The following is a 20,330-nucleotide window of genomic DNA, read 5'->3' on the forward strand; positions in this document are numbered from 1 at the left end:
CTCGTATAATTAATTTAAATTTCGAAAATAAAAACAAAATTGTATTTTATCTCCACATTTTTAAATCAAATAAGTTAGATTTCTATCTCATTCATTATCTTATATATCAAGCCAAACACTACTAAAGTGCTGTAATGAAGTCCTCTATATCAATCCAAATTATACACAGAGGCAAAGATGTGACTTATTGCTCGTTGACCTAATTACAAAAGCAAATTTAGCAACTAGTTAGCCGTTCTGCTGAGCAGGGTTTTTCACAGTTATTAAACCCGGACTGGACCGGTGGGTCGACCCGGTGGCTGGACCAGTCCAGGCAAGGTTAAAAACCAGCTATCGCAAAAAAACGATCGAACCCGGGTGAGACCCGGCGTCTATATACATTAACTTTCCTTTGAGTCGTTGGCAGCAAAACGATGCCCTAATTTCCTAAGAAGAGCAGCCCGCCCCCAATTCCCTTCTCTGTTATCTTTTGCAGAACAAATATTTGGTTGAGATTTCATCGGAGAAATTAGTGTTTATTTCTACAGGTGCTCTATTTTCCTTGCGCTGCTTACTTTTTTATGTTTTTTTCTTTGTTGAGATTTCTTATTGCAAACAATTGCTGCAGATTTTGAATGATTCCCTCTTTTTTCCATGCCTTTTAAGCTCTTTTTCGGATTGGAACAAATAATTGAAAAAAGTACTCATTTGACAACCATCCTTTAGTCACCCTTGAAGAGAAACATCTGATATGATTTGCAAACATGAACTTTGTTGTTGTCGGTTTCATTCTTCATTTACATAACTGGTTTTTAATGAGACTACAAGTTGTTCAACTTTTTCAGTTACTCTGATAGCTACCACAGCTCCGGGCATACTGCATAATCCATCGGCTAACAGCATCAAACACAGTTCGAGCACATCCTGTTGCTCATGACCAAGAACTTTGCCTCTCATGTCATATTCACATTGAGCACTGACTGTGAAGGCATTTCCTCCATGTTGCCTGTATTATTAGTTTTTGATCTTCTTGTTGATTGATTAGCTTTGCAACAGTGAACATATGGGAAATGAATCGAGTGAGCTTTAGTTTTTTCTTCTTCTTATGTTTTATGATAACCGTGAAAACCGGAAAAAAAATAATTAAAAAAACCGAATTGTAAAAAAAGCCAATTTTGATTAGAATTTTTAGAAAACTGACCGGTTCGGTTTCGGTTTGATAAGTTTGAAACCGAAAAAACCGAACCAAACCGAACCGGTTCAGTTTAAAAAAAAAATACTATAAAAACCCTCTTTTTTTAACGCATTCTCCATCCTTCTGCATCCAGCAGCTGCCCGCCCGCCCCCCTCCCCCAAAGCCCTCACAAGCCACAACTCTCAAATCTCAATCTCTCACACTCTCGGCTTGAAAAAAATTGAATTCTCCATCACTTTATAAAACTTCATGCAGATCTAGACTTCTAGTCGTCTAACAAAACTTCAACAAGGCTTCAATATTCATCATCAAATCTAACAACCCAGGGACACCAGGTATGATTTCTTCATCTTCAATCTTCATGTTCGTGCTGTTTTGTTGGATAAGAAGCCTTAAGAAGTTCCAACAGTAAGAATATATGCACCCACTGCTACTGGTTATTTTCTCGGGAATTATTAGAAGCAAATTTGCATTTGCATTATATTAATGTTCAGTGAAATCTTCAATATTCAATATATTGTTTAGTTCTCCGGATTTGGATTGTAAATTTTGTCTTTTGATGGAATTATAGTCTGTCAAGTTAATATAAGGGAGAAAAGCAAATCTTGATATATGTGTGTTTGCTTTGTGGATGCTAAATTGTCCGTGTTCTTATTCTTTGTGTTATACTTGCCAGATATGGCCGAAGAAGCAGGCATGTTTATGGTTCATCAAACAATTGGAAGTGTTTTGTGTTGCAAATGTGGTATTCCTATGCAACCAAATGCTGCTAATATGTGTGTTAAGTGTTTGCGCTCTGAAGTTGACATCACTGAAGGTCTAAAGAAGAATGTAATTCTTTTACATTGCCCGGAGTGTGATACCTACTTGGATCCACCTAGTACGCGGATTAGGGCCCAACTGGAATCGAGGGAGTTGATGGCATTTTGTCTGAAGAAGTTGAAATTGAAGTCCACAGGAGTTATTTTGGTAAATGCGGAATTTATTTGGACTGAACCACATTCCAAGAGGATCAAGCTCCGGGTGAGAGTTCAGAAGGAGGTCCTTCATGGTGCAATACTCGAACAAGCATATGTTATTGAGTATGTTCAGCAGGACCAAATGTGTGATTCTTGCACAAGAGTTCAGGCCAACCCTGATCAGTGGGTTGCTGGTGTCCAGCTCCGGCAACATGTTGCTCATAGAAGAACTTTCTTTTACTTGGAGCAGCTGATTTTGAAGCATGATGCTGCTGCCCGTGCCATTAAAATAAAGCAAATGGATCATGGTATTGATTTTTTCTTTGCAAATCGTAGCCATGGTGTTAAATTTGTTGACTTTGTGGGTAAAGTAGCTCCAGTAAAGAGTCGCAATGACAAGCAACTTGTTTCCCATGATACTAAGAGCAACAACTATAATTACAAACATACTTTCTCTGTTGAAATCTCTCCAATTTGCCGTGAGGATTTAGTCTGCTTGCCTCCAAGGGTTGCTGTTAGCTTGGGGAATCTAGGTCCTCTTGTGATCTGCTCGAAAGTGACAAATAGCATTGCTTTGTTAGATCCTTTCACCCTGAGACACTGCTTCTTGGATGCTGACCAGTACTGGAGAACACCCTTTAAGTCTCTTCTCACTAGCAGGCAACTTGTAGAGTATATTGTATTTGATGTGGACTTTGTTTCCCCTGAAGTTAATATTGGTGGGTCTAGATATGCTCTCGCTGATGCCACTGTTGCTCGCATGTCAGATTTTGGGAAGAATGATACCATGTTCAACATAAAAACGCACCTGGGGCATATTTTGAAACCTGGTGATTATGCTCTTGGTTATGATTTACATGGAGCTAACAGTAATGACATGGAGCTTGACAAGTACAAAAATCTAGTCATTCCAGAAGCAATTTTGGTAAAGAAAAGCTATGAAGAGAAGCGCCAGAGGAAACGAGGGAAGCCTCGTTCCTGGAAGCTAAAGTCCCTCAATATGGAGGTTGATGACACGAGAGCTAGAGGTGACCAAGAGAAGATGAACTCAGAGTATGAACAGTTCCTGAGAGATCTGGAAGAGAACCCGGAGTTGAGGTTCAATGTATCATTGTATCGTAACAAAGAATATCAGCCTTCTGAGATGGCATCTATGACTGATGGGGAAGATATACCTTCCATTCCTCTAGAGGAGTTGCTTGCTGATCTTGAGATAGATGACGCCGAAGATGAGGACGAAGGCATGAGGGAATGAATATTAAGTTTTGTTTATTTTTCTGGTTGGCTTGAAATCATCTTTTCATCAAGTAGCTTTATTCTGTGCTTGACATGTCTTTGCTTTCGCGTAATGTAGTTCTTTCAACAAATGATGCTTGTAATTTGTTGTGTTTGTTAATTAGGGAATTTTTTGCTGTATCGACGATGCTTATGCTGAAATGATAGCAGAAAGGAGAATTTTTGGCTGTATTAACCTTTATTGTTTGAATTAGCCGATGATGCAAAACTGTTGCCTGATTTCTATTATTTTTAGTGGCAAATGGCTTAACCACATCTCGATAACCTGCTAAATAAAGAAACCAGCTTCACACTTGACAGAATGATCACTGACCAGCATTTTTGAGAAAATATTGGTGTTGTACTATTTCAGAGCATGAATTGTTGACAAATATCGGAGGATTTCTTTCCAAAAATGCAATGGAATCATGCAAAACATCTCTTTTTACTTTCAACTGAGCTAGAACTCACAAGATCAGTCCAGAAAGGAAAGTCTAAGAAGAAATTCACTAAGAAATGTAAATGCATTTGGTAAAGCACAAAGGCTTCTTTTGCCAATAATCTGGAAAGAAGAATCAAGTAAACATACCTTTGCCACATTGAGTCTTTCAAGATGGAACTGCATTATTTTGCCTAGAGCAGAAACAGCAGCACCATTGACCATTACACATTCTCTGTCCAACGCCTTAGGATACCCTATCACCAAACTTTTAAACCAGGAACAGCCCCTGCCAAAAGAACTCAAGCATTGAAGGACAGTATAGGAAATAACTCATATAGCAGTAAGCAGAATAACAAAGCTACCTCGAATAAGAGGCTTGAATACCGACCCACCAGGCCACCATCTTCTGCAAATATACCAATTTCCTGTGGAACATTAATGAAGTGTGCCATCATGAGAGGCCTGAGTCAGAGATAATCCTCCTGAACTTCGGGGATCTCATCCTTGCAAGGTCTAAGCTGGTCTGGAAGACTATTCCTGAAGTACCATTCTGTTCAAATTGAATAAAAAAACATTCAAGCAACATATTCAATAAACAAAAACATATTTCCCCTTGCATTGCGAAACTGATACTGTTTGCAGCTTGCAGCTCTTCTATTTACATTGCTAACTAAAATCAGTACAGTGCTCAATAAAAGAGTTTCATATTTCTAAGGATCTAGATGGCCTTGGGGTGAACTTTGCAGAGGGATTAGGAGAAAGCCTGTTACCCTTTTTCTTCGTTGGTGGTGCTGGTTGTGGACACAAACATGCTTGGAGAATCTGTGTTTCTTGTTGAGACTTTCTTTGGAGATTGGTGGTGAGCGTGATCTCTACTTCAAGGTTTGTATAAAAATATAAAATATACGTGATTGCTTGGTCAAAGTGAAGTGAAGAATTTTTATTGTTTTGGGATCACTCAAGCAAATAAACAGGCATTAGGTTGGCATGGCCACGGTTTGCACACAATAGTATACAAATTGCTTTTTTCTCTGGCTAGACGCGTCATTGTGAATTCTATGAAGCTTTTCCACCAGTCTCATGGCTATATAGGCATCCTTTTGCTGGATAGGGTTAACAAAAGTGGACAGCTGGGGAAGAGGCGTTGAGATATGTGTTTTATGATTAAGGCTGAGATTGTAAGAGAATTAGGGTGATTGGGAGGGAAAGGGTGGTGGTGGCTATTGGTCTGGGTGAATTGAGGAAGTGGGTTGATAAGAGGGTAGAGGATTTGTATCCGGTCGAGCTTGCAGAGAGGATGTCGTTGTTTGGGATTGGAGTGTGTGATCCAGCGAAAGTGTCTAGATTGTCTATGGAATCGAAGAATTCAGCTGAAAATTTTGGATTTCTCAGTCACAGTGGCACTTCGATGACAGTGGTTTGTGAAAAAACGATTCATCAACAAATCAGAATTTCTGCATTAATATGCTTTCTTAGTTTCTTACTGTCATTACAACATCTGCAGTGAATGCATCCTTCTCTGGATGCAACAGCCTAAGAATGTTGCCTTTAGTTTGAAAAACATGCTTGTTTGTTGCTGTCATTGCATATTAGCTTCAACGTTGCAGGAAAATCAGCCTGGATAACCTTGCTATTTACCTTTCCATGTTAAAAAAAATTATCACCACCTTAGACTTAGATTTTAGTTTCTGCCTAGCCCTGTCTTAAAAAAAAATATGACAGATTAACTCTTTCATGCCCATAAATAAATGGCAAGAGCTTGAATTGAATCCACTGTAAAACTTTCTTTGAAATAGGATCTAGCAGTCCCCAGAATCAAGACAAGTCCATTACAAGAGCTTATAGCCCTATACATGAGAAGCGTCTTGGTTTTCTTTAGCATCGTTGATGCTCCAAAAAAACTGAATCACTGTGATAGGACAACTCTCTGTCAGGTCCCATTTCCTATTTTTTGTGTGATAGGATGGACGAGTCAAAGCTTTTGCAAGTTCTCAATCTTAGAAACAATCTTTTGTTAGAAATACTTGATTGTTGGAGGCAGTGACAATATTTAGGCAACAACACTTTTACCAGTGACATTCCAAATTCGCTAGGAAACTACAGTTACCTTCAATCTTTGAGCCTTGAAAAGAATATCATTTCTGGTGGCATACCTTTGTCACTTGAAAATTGATCACAGTTACAAACCCTTGACTTTGCTGAAAATCAATTAGCTGGTATTGTTCCCTCATGGCTTGGAGAAAGGTTGTCTAATTTGAAGGTTGAAGAACTCTGTTATATAACTTCTTTACAAGTTTTAGGCCTTTCTCACAACAAACTGTTCGGAAGCATACCTGGATGTGTTTAAGAAATCCAGTGCCATGATGACCAATGAGTAATTCTTCTGAAGAACACATACAATCTGATATATACTACACTAACAAATATGAGGATGTATTGCTGGTGATGAAAGGGAAAATAAGACCATTCTGAAGCAAGAAGCATAGACCTTACCAGCGCCAGCATTTAACTTGACCCTCTGGCTAGCACTGCTATATTCAGTTCTTTTTTTGGATTTATCAAGCACCTCTTTTTTTCTAGAATCATTGGACAACAACTATGTTCTCTTTGTATCTGCTTATTCACTTATTATGCAAGCATCACATGTGTTAAACAAACTCCTTTTCACCTAAAGATATTATTGCTTAACTGCTGCATTCATTGCCTTTCAGTGCAACTAGATCTTGCTTGCATGTTAGGAAAGTTCTTCCTTCTTTTTTTCCTTGCTATGCGATTCAGAGTTCATCAATTTGTAATTGCCAAGAAAGCCCGCAGCGTCGCGCGGGCAATCCACCTAGTAGAAACAGAACCAATTTGATGGAAATCAGAGAGTCATCACTGTAGCATCCTCAGTTTCATCTCCTATGTCCTTCAACTAAGTTTTACCAATAGTCGCCATACAACAACGTAATTTAAGATCATTATGCATTATTTAAACGAGAATAGATAAACTCACCCATATTGCTTAAATATTAGGTGAGGCCTCAAATATTATTATTCTATAATACACGTTTTAATATTTGGTTGATAAAACTATAATATTATGATAAAAACCATTTTAATTCAAAAAATTAAACTATTACATGACACTTTAAAATATAATTTATATTATTTTCTCATACCAACTAGAATAATAAAAAAAATACTTATGAGTGCTGATAAAAGTGGCCATACAACCAGCAGGCTGCATCAAGAAATAAACACAAGGCAACAAGCAAACCTCATTCCAAGGAACATATACAAACAATTAAATCTGAAATGAGTATAAAAGCAGCATGTCCAGTTAAAGATAACAGAAACTACAGACTTTGTCAGAAACATTTTTTCTTTCTGATTTTCCTCTTCTACTAATTCTTGCTTTCTTGTGTCAATGTCCACCATTTTGCTTCATGATCGAGATGGTCTGTTTATGAGAACCTTCATTATCTCTACCTAGAAGAAGTTGATTTGGTCTTCGCCTAGAGTTGGTCCTGACAACTGAAAGAGAAGAGATCATGGTTAAGAAAGCAGCCTTTGTTAATGCGAGCACCACTTGTTGACAATACTGTTCTTGAAATTCCAGGCTCAAATGCTTGGAAAATTCTTTAATTGTATTTAGAGCTGCCAACAAATGCGAGGGTGGATATGTTCATTGACAACTTCTGTAAGTAATGCTGTCATATCATTCAAATCGTGTTTCCATGCCTGCAACACATATAAGCAACATTAGCCCAGGGATGATTGAAGGAAGCTCTTTCTAAGAATTTACCCTGTTCCTCACCCAGGGTAGCTGCAATTCTAGCCAAGGTCTTCTTCCCATGAGCCGAAAATCTTGACAAGTCCTGATTCTTGTCATCTCTCTATGCGGTTTCACATTCTGGTTCATCTTTTATGACTTCGAGCATAAACAACATCTTTTCATTGAACTTCGTGATAAAATGTGGCAATTCGAGTAGAATTCTCGATCCTGATATCTTTCTTCAGCTAAAATGACTACAAATTCCAGTGCAAGAGCCTGGTTTTCCGCTACAGTTCAACTACATTATCAAAATGGTTCTTAGAGACAATGAATTATTCTTTGCCAACCAAATCAATTTGATTCCTTGACCACCACTTGTGCATATTGGTCTGAATAATGATAGACCGAAATGAAAAGGGTATTCACCATTTGATCCAAATGGGAAATGTACCTATAGTAATTCAATCGATTTTTCCAGTATAAGATAAAATTAGTTGAGTTATGAACTGCCTGAGCATATGCCTCCAAACTCATTTTAGAATCAAATATATTCAACAACCTATTATGGCATTGTGGCATCAACTTACAAAGCAAATGAAGTGCACACTTTAGTTTCCCCTCGGATCTAGAATTCAAAGATTCCTAAAGAAACTCAGTAGGCTCAGGCCATTCATTTCGATCAATTACTACTTTTTGACAAGCTTGGCTACAAAATCGTGAATTTTAGGCAAAAACCTTTCTGGCCTTGTGTATAAAGGCAATCAAGAATTGCAGATTTCAGTTTTTTCATCCTCGAAGGAGGTTTCTTGCCAAAATCCATGCTGATCATCACTTAGAAGAAGAGTGAGGGTCTCAAATGTATGTATTTGGTGTCCATTTATTCAGGGATTAGATTAAAGCATTTGCGTTAATGAGGTGGTCAAATTACAAAGTCGTGGTACTTTAGCCCTTGGATGGTGGCAACTCTGTGTCATGTGGCCCTCGAGCTTCTTTTCTGACATAGGCGCGATGGGTGTTATAAGAGCAATGGACAAAGACACGTGTTTCTTTCTTTCTGGCAGATGTTCATTATCAGAATGAGTACCTCTTTTAGATTAGAAGTGATTGAATAAGCAATTTATTCCTTTGATTTATGCATTCCAGGAACTGTTAGGGCAAAAAGGGTGAATGCACATAAGAATAGTTCATATACATTCTGCAATGAGAAGACTTGCTGATTAGCACCAAGGTTTCGAAGTGGGACAGACAACATTGACGACTAGAAATAACAATCTAGGATGATAATTTTGATTCCAACTTCCTTCGCAGATGGTTTTCCATGGATAACATGAAGGATCTCCAGGTAGAGGGGATTGACCTTCTCCTGTAAAGTTCCAATTGCTTGATCATTTGGCTTACAGTTTCCTCAGTTGCTAACTTCTTACCTGCCCACAGGATCTGAACAAAAAAAAAAGGAGTTACTCTATGATAAGTAGAATTCACAGAAATTTAATCAATTTTCTGTTTTTAAACAAAGGATGGAACTATTGGACTGTACCTCGGCATAAACAGTAACAATCTTGTGAAGATTTTTCTTTTTGGGACCAAGAAGTTCCACATCTGACCTGAAATGAAATAAGAAAAATACTCCATCAGTGGAAAATATAACTGACTGTTTCTAGTTGTACTTCAAACATGTGATGAAAATTTTGACTTACACTTCAACTAGTGAACAAAGCTGATGATGCGCAACTTTGGCCTCGTTTAGATTATTTTCCAGCGGCAAATGTCTTAACCATGTCTTTAAAAACTGTTAAATAGAGAAACAAACTTCACAGAATGGCCATAATATGCTTTCCAAAGGACAAATTAATTCCTAGCTTTGCGTGTGCTACTGTTTTACTGACAACATACTCTCCTGTTGAAGATCAGCGACACACACAACGTATAACGAAAGAGAAAGAAAGAACTAGGGTTTCTCGAGTCTTAAGGATATAGCCCTAGACCTAAACCATAGAGAAAACACTGTTTTAATATGTTCTGAAATTCAATAATTCCAAAAACTATTCTTGAAATAACTTACAAATGGTTTGAATAGATGCTAAACTAACCTAAACTAATTAAAACCTAATTAAATCAAAATTCTAAAACCTAACTAGGAAAAGAATATGAAAATAACTAGGAAATTAAAGCAAAATCCTGAACAACAACTTCAAGATGTAATTTGGACATGGCAACAAGTTGACCCGTTATACCGTATTTCTTCTAGTAAATCTCCTAATTGTTCGAATCCAATTTCTTACTAGTGAAGAATAGATGGAATGAACCAGATCAAAATTATGTTCATTTTCATCAGAAAGCTCGCTTTACTTGTTCAGTCTTTCTTCTTGGACTCAAACTTGTCAATACGTGTATCGCTTCAATAAGTCCAAAAGGAAAGTCTAAAAGGGAGTAGAAGATGAAATGCATGTGTACGCATTTGGTAAAACATAAAAGCTTCCTTTTCCATTGATCTGGGAATAGGAAAAAAGTATATATATACCTGTGCCGCATTGAGTTTTTCACGATGGAACTGCAAAAATTTTCCTAGAGCAGAAACAGCAGCATCATGGGCCATTACATATTCTATCTGCAACGCCTTAGGATGGTCTATAACCGCTTTCAAAGCATAAAAAGCCCCTGCCGAAGAAAAAAGTGATGTGATTTATTACAGTAACAGACTGTACTGGACTAACTCATGTAGCAGAAAGCAGTATAACAAGCAACCTTTAAGAAGAGACTTGAATGCAGACCCACCAAACTCAGCAAATATCCCAATTGCCTGCACAGCCACCTGAAACGACAGTATTTTGAATCAGAAATGCACCACATGAATGCGTGCCAACATTACAGGCATGAGTGGGAGATAATTAAATTTGTATTCTGATGAAAGTGGCCAAACAATCAACGGCCTGCATCAAGAAATGAAAATAAGGCAAGAAACAGAACTCATTTCAAGGAACCTGCACAGATAATTAAATTTGAAATAAGCGGCAAGGCATATCTAATTAAAGATGACAAAAACTACAGACTTTGTCATAAACTTTTTGTTCTTCTTGTAACGTCTGCTTTATTACATCAATGTCCCCTACTTTGCTTCTTGAATTCAAAACATTCATTATCTTCTTCAAGAACAAGTTCAGTCTGGTCTTCATCTAGAACAGGTCCAGACATCTGAAAGATAAAGAGCACATTAGTACGCGAACAGCATTTTGCTATAACATATGAATTCGATTAGCAGAATCATTATCCTTGGAAAGATATATAGAGGGAAAAAAATATGATTAAAGTAGAAACAAGCAATTTGAATTCTTCTGATGTAAGATCATAGACAGCTATACGCAGTACAGATTTATTAAAAGCAATACAGACCTTCATGCATTCCTCCAATGAGTCCAAAATTATTGCAGCAATTTCGGGCAAGGATTCCTACTCAGCAATAGCAATTACAAATTACAAATTTCTTAAATGGCAGCGAAGCTTAACAAAAAGTCATTTCTTTGATTAAAAAAAAATGTCATTTCCAGATAGAAATTACCTTACTTAGTGCTTTTACCAAAGCTGGTAACACATCAGAACATAACTTCTCGAAAGGAGATTCATCAGACAATTCAAGATTCCCTTTTTGTTTTGCTTCTTTAGATGATTTTAATAGCACTGGCATGGCTAGTGTGGAAGCACAAAAAAATTAAATTGTTACTGTCAGTGATGCAGGAGCATTCCTGATAAATAAAAAATTTACGTTGAGAAATTAAGATGAGATAAATGGTGCTTAACAAGGTTTAGGACAGCTGAAAACTCTCATAACAAGCTCAGATTTTGAATCTAACTTCAAAGGAAAAACTGAATTAATTCTAAGCAAAACACTATGCAATCCATATATGACTAGAAAGCTACACGTATCTAGGTTCTGATGCTTCAAATGGTGTGTGCGGTATCGGAGTTTCCTAGACGAAGTTGTGACAGTTTTACTCCAAGGTGTGCAGGCTGTCAGGAAATCTGCAATCTATTCTGAGCATTAGTTTTAACTTGCAGAATTATGCCTTCTTTGTCAAGGAACATTGATGTGTAAATACCTGAAGCAGCAACTCTTCGAATCTCTTCGTTGAGTAGAAAGTTGAGAAATGGAACTAAAGTCTGAGCAACCTACACATATACAGCCTTTTACGTTTTGTTTGAAGAGATTCAAGAAAGGAAAATCATATGAAGTGCTACATAACTAACCTCTTCGATCCATACAGAAAGTCCGTCCTTCAACTCATCAGCAAGTAAATACAGCCCTTTACAAGCTGCAACTTTCTCCTCCAGGACCTTAGTCTTGATCCATATCTTTCGTTCTCCAAGAATCAGGGCCCTGATACTGTAAAAATCATATATCCCTCAGCAAAAGGAAAGGGCTAAAAATCATAATATCAGATCATAATTCGAAACACCAAATGTTGCTATCTTATTGTTAAAATAATTTCTTCTGAAAGCATAAAGCTAAAAGAAAAGATTTCTCGATTTCAGAGTATAGCTTATGCCATTGTAGCATTGTTTCTACAAGTATAAAAAATCAGGAATAAGAAAAGAAATTTACTTATAACATATGCATTAGAGGAATGAAGAAAAAATTTCATCTTAAAAGCCAACCTTCCGTCTGATTCATCAACATTGTCAGGATTCTCAGGTATAAGGACATATGATCCAATTTTAGCAGACCTGAGCAAACGAGGAATGGAGACACTCATATAAGGTTTGAATTCTTTTCCCAAGCATTTCCCCAGTCTGGCCCATGCCTGAAACATGGTTATTGATTTGTGTTAGATAAAAAGCAGGTATAAATGAAAGTACTGCGTTTATGTTTCAAATGAAATCGAAGAAGTAATATTAACATACTTGCAACAGTTGACATCTCATTGGATCATTTGCCTCTAATTCAGATCTTTGTAAAGAGATAGCATTTTCACAACCTTGTATGAGATAACAAACAGTTAGTGAGGCAATGATCTCACAATTACATATCATTTGGCCTTGCTGACCCCATCTGTTTGGGTTACAGGCTGACTTCAGGTGGTCTATTCTTAAAAACTTTATTGACAATTACCATATCAGTATCATCTCTGATCTTCTCCTTTCCTACAGCCATCCAAACCATAGTGATGCAATCCACGGAATTGGCAAGAAGGTTGTGATCAAGTTCTTTTTTCGCAGTCATCATTATAACCTTAAGGTAAGGCATGACAGTACTGTAATACTCTGCAAACTGATCCTACAGTGTCAAAATAAAAGGATAAATGAAATGTAAGAAAAATAAAACTTAGATTAAGAGACTATCAAGAAGTACCTGTGATGAATAGGCAACTGCTGACAATACTTTCAAAGTTTCACTTGATCATGTGCTTTTCTTCCTGCATTAGTGCCAAAATGAATTATAAACAAGGGTGCATACAGTAGAATGAATTGTATTTAAGATAATATACCCTTAATTCTTTGAGCAATTTGGTGACAATTTCTTTTAGGTAAGGATTTAGAATACTTGGAGTGCAGTTCGAGGTGAATTCAAACAATGCTGAATAAGCTTGCACCTGAGAGGATATAATAAGTAAAATATGAAGAATCAAGGATATAAAATCTATAGGCAAGATGGCAAAAGGATACTGATAATACAAGATTAAGCCAGGATTAACTACTTCAGGAATCGAAGTACCTGAACGCGGGGATAATTGAAATCATCCATGGCTTTCGTTAATGCAGGAAGAACTTGGTCACGATACTGGTCTTGAAATTCAGGTTTCAAATTCTTGGAAAATTGTTTAATTGTATATAAAGCTGTCAAACGCACACAAGGGTGCATGTCTTCTTTGACACTTCTTATAATTCTTCCTGCCATTTGATCCCAACTGTGTATCGACTCCTGCAAAATATAGAACCTTAGGGATGATTTTGAAGTCCAATAAAGCCACAAGAATTAGAACCAATGACAAAACATTAGAATGGAAAAGGAGAAATAATCTGAGACCTTTAGACTTGAGCATCTCTCTGCAACAATGCCAAGGGAAAGAACCGCAGCGTGGCGGCTCTGCCAATCTTCAGCACAAAAATTAATTGCAAATAATCGGGGGAAATACCTCATAAGAACTTCCCCACCTAAGGCGGCTACAATTCTATCCAAGCACCTTACAATGAGGACCATTCTTCAACCCATCCAAAACTCGATGCAAATTTGTGGTTGGAGGCTAGATCATCCAGTGGATCCAATAAAAATCGAATTTATGATATCTCAAATACTTTGACCGAGGATTTTCTTATGGGACGTAGTGTATCAACCATTGGATCCTTCCAATTGACTTCAAGCTCTCAATCTACAAAGTTCCAGGAGCTTATACGAGAACAAGTTCAAGCTCAAACGACCTAGCTTACTACTAAGATAAAGCAGCTTAGTGCTGAGATGAATGGATTTTGATGATTGTATATAGAGTTTTTGGCAAACATTGGTGGTACATGTGGTGCACCTCGTCCCTCATCCAGTCCCAATGAAGATCCGTCTTCACCTTCTCCTCTTTAGCACACATGCCATATAGATGAATTATATTCAAAATAATAATTTCTAAATTTACAATAAATATTTGGTTTTTTAATTTAGTTTTGTTTATTTGAAATTTTTTATAGTCTTATTTGATTTTTTTAAGAAAAACATTAAATACATTAATGATAGAATTACTTGTAGAATAGGTGATCCGTTGGATTGTTCCAGAGAGTTTAAGAAATTACATGAAATGTCGGACGACATCATCAACGGACTAATTTTATCGGAAAGTTCGAGAGAGTTTGAAAAAAATTACATGACCTTGCTATTGACAATATGTAAATCATTGACGGTTTGAATCCATTGGTGATATGAAATAAATCACTGATGAAATTATAAATGATTTTATATGTCGGTAATATGACATCCTCATCGATATATAGAATTATAGACAAAATGATATCGGTAAATTTTTTAGTTCAGCGTGTCTTTTTCATCTATAAACTTATTGATGATTATATTACCGATGGAATGACTAACCAAATAAGAATCGTCGATGATTGGTTTTTTGACTAATATTAACAATCTATAATTCTGGTGGCAAACATTTTCCTATTAGAATTAATGTTTAAATACAGATGAAACAATCCATCAGTAATTATGAAAAATTCTGGTAGTGTAAACATTCATTAAAAAGAATTCAAAAAGAGGTTAAGAATTTAAAAATTAAGTGCTGGAGCTATGAAATTAAGTGCAAATATTGCAGTTCTTTTTACTGTTACATATGTTTTTCCGATTATATTTTTCTAAAAATACTAAAACCCCAGTAAAGTTGTAATTTACCATGCACGCGATGTGCAATTAGGGAATGGGAATGAAAACGGTTAAAAAGAACAAAAAAATAAATAAATCCAAACTGCTTTGGTCCCAACCGTACGTGTATCGATTTTTTTTATTGAAAAATATTAATAACTAGTTGATAGTGTTAGGAGATAGAGGGAATCGAGGTTTATATCATAATGACATAGAATTAACCTAACCCCTATATATATATAAATAATGAGAAACTAATTTGGCAATCTAGTTATTAAGTGTAAATAAGTTTAATTTCAAACAAAAATACTAAAAAAATTAACATTTCAACTTTTGAAAAAAAAATTATAATATTCCATCTATAAAAAATATATAAGAGAGATAAACACAAAATTACATCCAAGTTCACAAAAACAAATGATAAAAATATTTATCTTCTGAATTTTTTTTTTTTGTTAATTTCTCACTGTTGTAAAACACAATATAATGAGTTAATCTATATCATCTAGATTAAGCTAAAATTCAATAAAAATAGAAAAGAATTAGTTTAATAAAACCCGGTAAAAAATCAAAGTCGACTTGACACAATCAGCTGAAGAAAAAACAATCAAAATTTATTGATTTTTTTTAAATAATTTTTTTTATAAAATAAAAAAAATTAAATTTACAATTCACGTTACTTGTGACTTAAACTTGTGACTTGGTACTTGCTTTGTATATCAACCTTCAAGTTAGATTTAAAAGCTATGAAATTTCCTCTTTTATATATATATATATATATATTTGATAATTATAACTTGAATATCATGAAGTTTTTATTTTTAAAACTATTAAATAATTATTCGTTAATTACAACGTCACTACAAATTCTTTAATCATGTTGCATTACGACCCCACGAAATTTGTTTGTGTTTGTTAATAGATAAAAGGCCTATTCTCCCACGTATATAGAAAGAAAGAAAGAAACAGCCCTTCATAATTAAACTCGTTGAGATGCATGAGAGAGACAAGAGTCTTGTATTAAGCTCATAACCAAGGGCTTAGATTTGCCTCCATATCCCTTGCCTCTCTTTGTGTCTCTCTGAGAGCTTGTCTAGAAATGGGAAGAACAACAAGCTCTTCACTTCTCTTAACCTTCACATTCATCGTCTCTTTGTCATCTCTCACTTGTCCTTCACTTTCAGCTTCCACAGATGCATTTGTCTTTGGCGGCTGCACTCAACAAAAATATGTACAAGACTCACCTTTTGAGTCCAACCTTAATTCTCTCCTTACTTCTCTTGTCAACTCAGCTACATACTCTTCTTACAACAACTATACCATTATGGGGTCAAGCCCACAAGATGTTGTTTACGGGCTTTACCAGTGCCGTGGTGACCTGTCAATGCCTGATTGTGCCACATGTGTCGCCCGTGCCGTGAGCCAACTCGGTGTTCTGTGTGCTCAGACATGTGGCGGAGCATTGCAGCTGCAAGGTTGTTATGTAAAGTATGATAATACAACGTTTTTGGGTGTGGAAGATAAGACTGTGGTATTGAAGAAATGTGGACCTTCGGTTGGGTATGATACGGATGCTATGAACCTTAGGGATGCAGTTTTAGGGGGGCTGGCTAGAACTGGTGGGGCTTACCGGGTTGGCGGGTCAGGTGATGTCCAGGGTGTGGCCCAATGTATCGGTGACTTGAGTACCGGAGAATGTCAGGACTGTTTGTCGGAGGCGATCATGCGGCTGAAATCCGACTGCGGCACGGCAGATTATGGTGATATGTTCCTGGCTAAGTGCTACGCTAGGTACACCACCGGTGGGCCTCATGTGTATACCAAGTCTCATAGTGGTAAGCATAGTTTCAAATCATGACTAAGGGCTAGTTTTTCTACGTATTTAACCATATTTCAAACTGTAATTAGCCACAATAAGCATAAAAAAGATGTTTTCTGTGGTCAACCATAGTTTATAATGTATAGATAAACACAAGCTATAAATTTCTTCGAGGAAAGTACAAAATGTCCATGGGAGAAGTGAAAAGTTTCAAGATTAGAATGTTTTGAAACGAGAGAAGTGATTGGATTGCAATTTTGTTTTTTATTTACTATTTCCAAAAGCAGATAAATCTACCAGTGATGGTGAGAAGACATTTGCAATAATTATTGGACTGTTGGCTGGAGTAGCATTGCTCATTATTTTTCTTTCTTTCCTTAGAAAGGTGTTCGGAGGAAATGGTAAAATCCCAACTTTACTTGCCTTCAATTTTCTTTTTCTTTTTTTTTCCTGACTGCCAATATTGCTTCCCATGCATGCAGGTAAATAAATTAGCTCAATTATTTCAAAGTCGACCTTGGCATAGCACTCAATCTCAGCCTGCTATATTGATCTACTCCTGGTGCTTCTTTTGCTTTCCTTTCCTTTCTTCATGATGTCAACTTTCCCCCCTCTCTCTCTATGTTCCCTTTTCAAGATTTTCTTTGATTTTACTCTCAAAAGGAAGGATTGAGCAAAAGAGGTTTAGAGGGGGGGTGGCATGTATCCAAAAAAACAAAGGTGGGAAAAAGGGTGAAAGGGAAGCTAAGATTCCACTCTCCTCTCCCACTTTTGATAAAGTTGTATTGTCCTGATGTGAAAAGATTGGCATATTCCTTTTGTAAAGGTGAAAATTATGACTATCTTTTTAGTACTTTGAATAAGTCTTTTCAATGATTCTTTGTGATTGTCTATCAATTACAGAAGGGCAAGTCTTGTTAATTTGTGCTACTTTGAATGTCAAGCGTGAGAAAGAAAACCATGTTCATCTCGAAGAACAGAAAGTTTTATCTCTATATTCAAGATTCAAGAACGAAGTGATAATTAAGAGAAACAAAAAAAAAGATTGGATTTTTTTTATTGAATATGATGCTTCTTAAAATCTGGAGTCAACACAACTTTGAATTTTGACAGATTCAGGTGATTGAGAACACTTAACTCTGTTGTTCCTAAGCCAGAACATATCTGTTTCACTTTTGTACTAAAAAAAGGCACAACTTCATTATCAATCCTAATATTTTCAATTTCACACCCAGTCTATTTGAAATTGGACACTGTTACCCTTCCATGGACATGAAATATCGATGCAATATATATATATATATATATATATATATATATATATATATATATATATATATATATATATATATATTAAAAAAAGTTTCAGATGAATTCGACAAGTGCTGCTTAAAGTATGAAGGCAATCTAACAGAATAAAACTCAGATTGATTTCATAATCTGAGCTATTCACATGTACTCAGAAATTATTCTTACTTTCTCTCGGCCCCAAGTAATTTGTTCCCTACATTAATGTTCACCGTGTGCTGTACATGTAATGGAAGTGCTTGATGGATGCCATACCTTATGGCAAGTCCTGCTGCGGGCATCATTCTTTTGAACTTCTGTGGACGCAGCTCTTCTTTTCAAATCTGTGTCTCTTTACTTTTTAAGTAATTTACCTTCTTGCTTCCATAGGAAGAAGATTTGTGTGTGTGTGATTTTAGGGAAAATTGGATCTCGAGCTAAAAGCTTTCACCTTTTTCTCCAAACTAAGCAACTTTAAAGAATTTCTCAAAAGAAAAGTTGAAAAAAATTACTTGTTTAAAAATTACTATAAAATAAAATCCAGACCCCAGTACACATTTTTTTTCTTGAGAAAGACCCTTTTTACACTTTAATTTGATTTGATCATGTGAAAAAAAAAAAACCAATGATATCATCATCATCATCATTTTATAGTATTCAAGATAATATTTATTAATATGAAAAGAAAGTAAATGAAGAAATATAAATAAATATCATTTAATTGGACCACATTAGAATGCTCTTTAAGTCTTAATTTATACAAATTCATGTGGGTATAATTAAAATTAGGATAATTATTCTTCAATCATAACGTCAAGTAATGTATATCTAAAGATATTTAGTTGAATTAATTATAAGAAAGAAGAGAGTACCTTTTCAACCAAGTTTTAATTAATTCCATGAATAATAATTACATGAATTTAGTTAATGTACATTTAACTAATCACATTAGTAATTTTAATGTTTGTTGCATCAACCAATCCAATAATTTTGATCTACATAAATCCACTCCAGTCCATGAAACGTTTTTCCCAATTTCACCAAATTGCACCACCTTAAGAATTTAAAAGGAAAGATCCATTAAAAAAAAAAAACTAATCTTATGATTGCTTAAAAGAATAGCTATGAATCAATGCCTACATTTTACTCAACTCAACTTTGTACGAAAGAACACCGTTGGGGTTTAAAAATATAGGTCAAATCTTCATGTGTTGGAGAGGAAACTCTCTTAATTAGACCAAAGAATATGAAAATCCCATCATTATCAACTTTATTACCGAGGGATTAATTGGTACCAAGTCGAAGGGATAACTTTAATTTCAAACTCTTCTTCTTTACCACTTTGCAATGCATGATAGCTAGCACCATAGTGGACTACATGTAGGCATAATTTGGAGACAAACAAAGGCAAGAATCATGCAGAATATACTGAAATCCATCATCCAGTACTGCTTTTTAGCCATGCATGATCATAAAGATCATATAATTAAGAATGTTAAGAGGTTTCTTTCATTTAGATGGGACTTCGACTAGTCATATTGCTGAAAGCGTAGCTTGACATCCTGTAAGGCAGCAAACCCTTCGGCCAAGCTCTTTATTCTTTATGTGATCATGGTTTCCATAGCCATAACTTTATAATTAAAGATATTATCCAAATGAGCAATCATGCAATTGTTTTGAATCTAACGTTGGGCCCGTAAGGTGATAGGAACTTACAGGTGAAGAAACTGAAGTGATGGAAACAAAAGAGAGAGTATGAATGAATGAATGAATGAATGAAAGTTTTGTATTAATATATATATGTAAGTGTGCTCGTGAATGAAAAGTTTGTCTCCTGTAAAGGCTAGCAAGACATTGTGACCTCCCAAGGATTGCCAAGAGACCACATAGAGAATTGGGTAATGTCATTCTCTTTTTCTTTTTTTTTCCATTAAATGCTTATAAATTAATAAGCTTTTGACTATAAAGCTGAAACTAGAATCTTACTTTATTAAAAAAAATAATAATTGATACACAACCATTAAGCCAAGTTTATGTATAGGATTTTACATGTATATAAAGCCCAACTACCTTGAATCACATAATAAAGCTATGCTTTCTCATCCTTAAATCCTCTGTTTTTTTTTTTTTTCAGGATGGATTTTAAGGCCTTTAAATAGAAATATCAAGTCTCCATTTGAATATGTTCTTGAAAAGGTCTATACCATTGGATTATGTATAGAAATGAGATGGGAGAGTTAAGCACACAAAGTAATTAAAACAAAAGCCAAAAGAATTC

At 35.7% G+C, this 20,330-nt stretch overlaps 4 protein-coding genes and 1 long non-coding RNA gene across 10 annotated transcripts; 2 read left to right on the top strand and 3 right to left on the bottom strand.

The window, feature by feature from the left end:
* The first annotated feature begins 361 nt into the window (after positions 1-361).
* Positions 362-3,604, top strand: LOC7487398 (uncharacterized). 4 transcript variants are annotated; one of them, XM_052452532.1, is made up of 3 exons: positions 389-527; positions 825-967; positions 1,851-3,604. In XM_052452532.1, exons 2-3 carry the CDS (start codon positions 913-915, stop codon positions 3,386-3,388), a joined length of 1,593 nt encoding a protein of 530 aa, XP_052308492.1. In that variant the 5' UTR covers positions 389-527; positions 825-912; the 3' UTR covers positions 3,389-3,604. The 4 variants fall into 4 exon arrangements, with proteins under 4 accessions (XP_052308493.1, XP_052308492.1, XP_052308491.1 ...); XM_052452533.1 differs by lacking the exon at positions 825-967 and having other exon boundaries at positions 362-527; XM_052452531.1 differs by having other exon boundaries at positions 400-967.
* A 105-nt stretch (positions 3,605-3,709) lies between these two features.
* On the bottom strand, positions 3,710-5,481 carry LOC7487397 (uncharacterized). Its single transcript, XR_008059102.1, has 3 exons — positions 4,621-5,481; positions 4,213-4,400; positions 3,710-4,136 (listed from the first exon to the last, which is right to left on the bottom strand). It is a non-coding gene; the product is annotated as an uncharacterized LOC7487397 (long non-coding RNA).
* A 2,620-nt stretch (positions 5,482-8,101) lies between these two features.
* Positions 8,102-10,311, bottom strand: LOC7493564 (uncharacterized). The gene is made up of 4 exons (XM_024598610.2): positions 10,129-10,311; positions 9,305-9,396; positions 9,145-9,211; positions 8,102-9,044 (listed from the first exon to the last, which is right to left on the bottom strand). The coding sequence occupies exons 1-4, from the start codon at positions 10,201-10,203 to the stop codon at positions 8,880-8,882; spliced, it is 399 nt and encodes a 132-aa protein (XP_024454378.1). The 5' UTR covers positions 10,204-10,311; the 3' UTR covers positions 8,102-8,879.
* Positions 10,312-10,703: 392 nt separating this feature from the next.
* LOC127905216 (uncharacterized) lies at positions 10,704-14,179 on the bottom strand. The gene is made up of 11 exons (XM_052452280.1): positions 14,098-14,179; positions 13,627-13,694; positions 13,315-13,521; positions 13,088-13,192; positions 12,712-12,876; positions 12,258-12,403; positions 11,850-11,985; positions 11,702-11,771; positions 11,164-11,291; positions 10,998-11,054; positions 10,704-10,799 (listed from the first exon to the last, which is right to left on the bottom strand). The coding sequence occupies exons 1-11, from the start codon at positions 14,177-14,179 to the stop codon at positions 10,704-10,706; spliced, it is 1,260 nt and encodes a 419-aa protein (XP_052308240.1).
* A 1,716-nt stretch (positions 14,180-15,895) lies between these two features.
* Positions 15,896-17,644, top strand: LOC7493563 (plasmodesmata-located protein 7). 3 transcript variants are annotated; one of them, XM_024599043.2, is made up of 3 exons: positions 15,896-16,781; positions 17,050-17,166; positions 17,248-17,644. In XM_024599043.2, the coding sequence occupies exons 1-3, from the start codon at positions 16,046-16,048 to the stop codon at positions 17,253-17,255; spliced, it is 861 nt and encodes a 286-aa protein (XP_024454811.1). In that variant the 5' UTR covers positions 15,896-16,045; the 3' UTR covers positions 17,256-17,644. The 3 variants fall into 3 exon arrangements, with proteins under 3 accessions (XP_024454811.1, XP_024454813.1, XP_024454812.1); XM_024599044.2 differs by having other exon boundaries at positions 15,897-16,781; positions 17,053-17,166; XM_024599045.2 differs by lacking the exon at positions 17,050-17,166.
* Positions 17,645-20,330: the final 2,686 nt, after the last annotated feature.

The sequence above is a fragment of the Populus trichocarpa genome, chromosome 4 (assembly GCF_000002775.5).
Source record: "Populus trichocarpa isolate Nisqually-1 chromosome 4, P.trichocarpa_v4.1, whole genome shotgun sequence".
Classification (NCBI taxonomy): Eukaryota; Viridiplantae; Streptophyta; class Magnoliopsida; order Malpighiales; family Salicaceae; genus Populus; species Populus trichocarpa.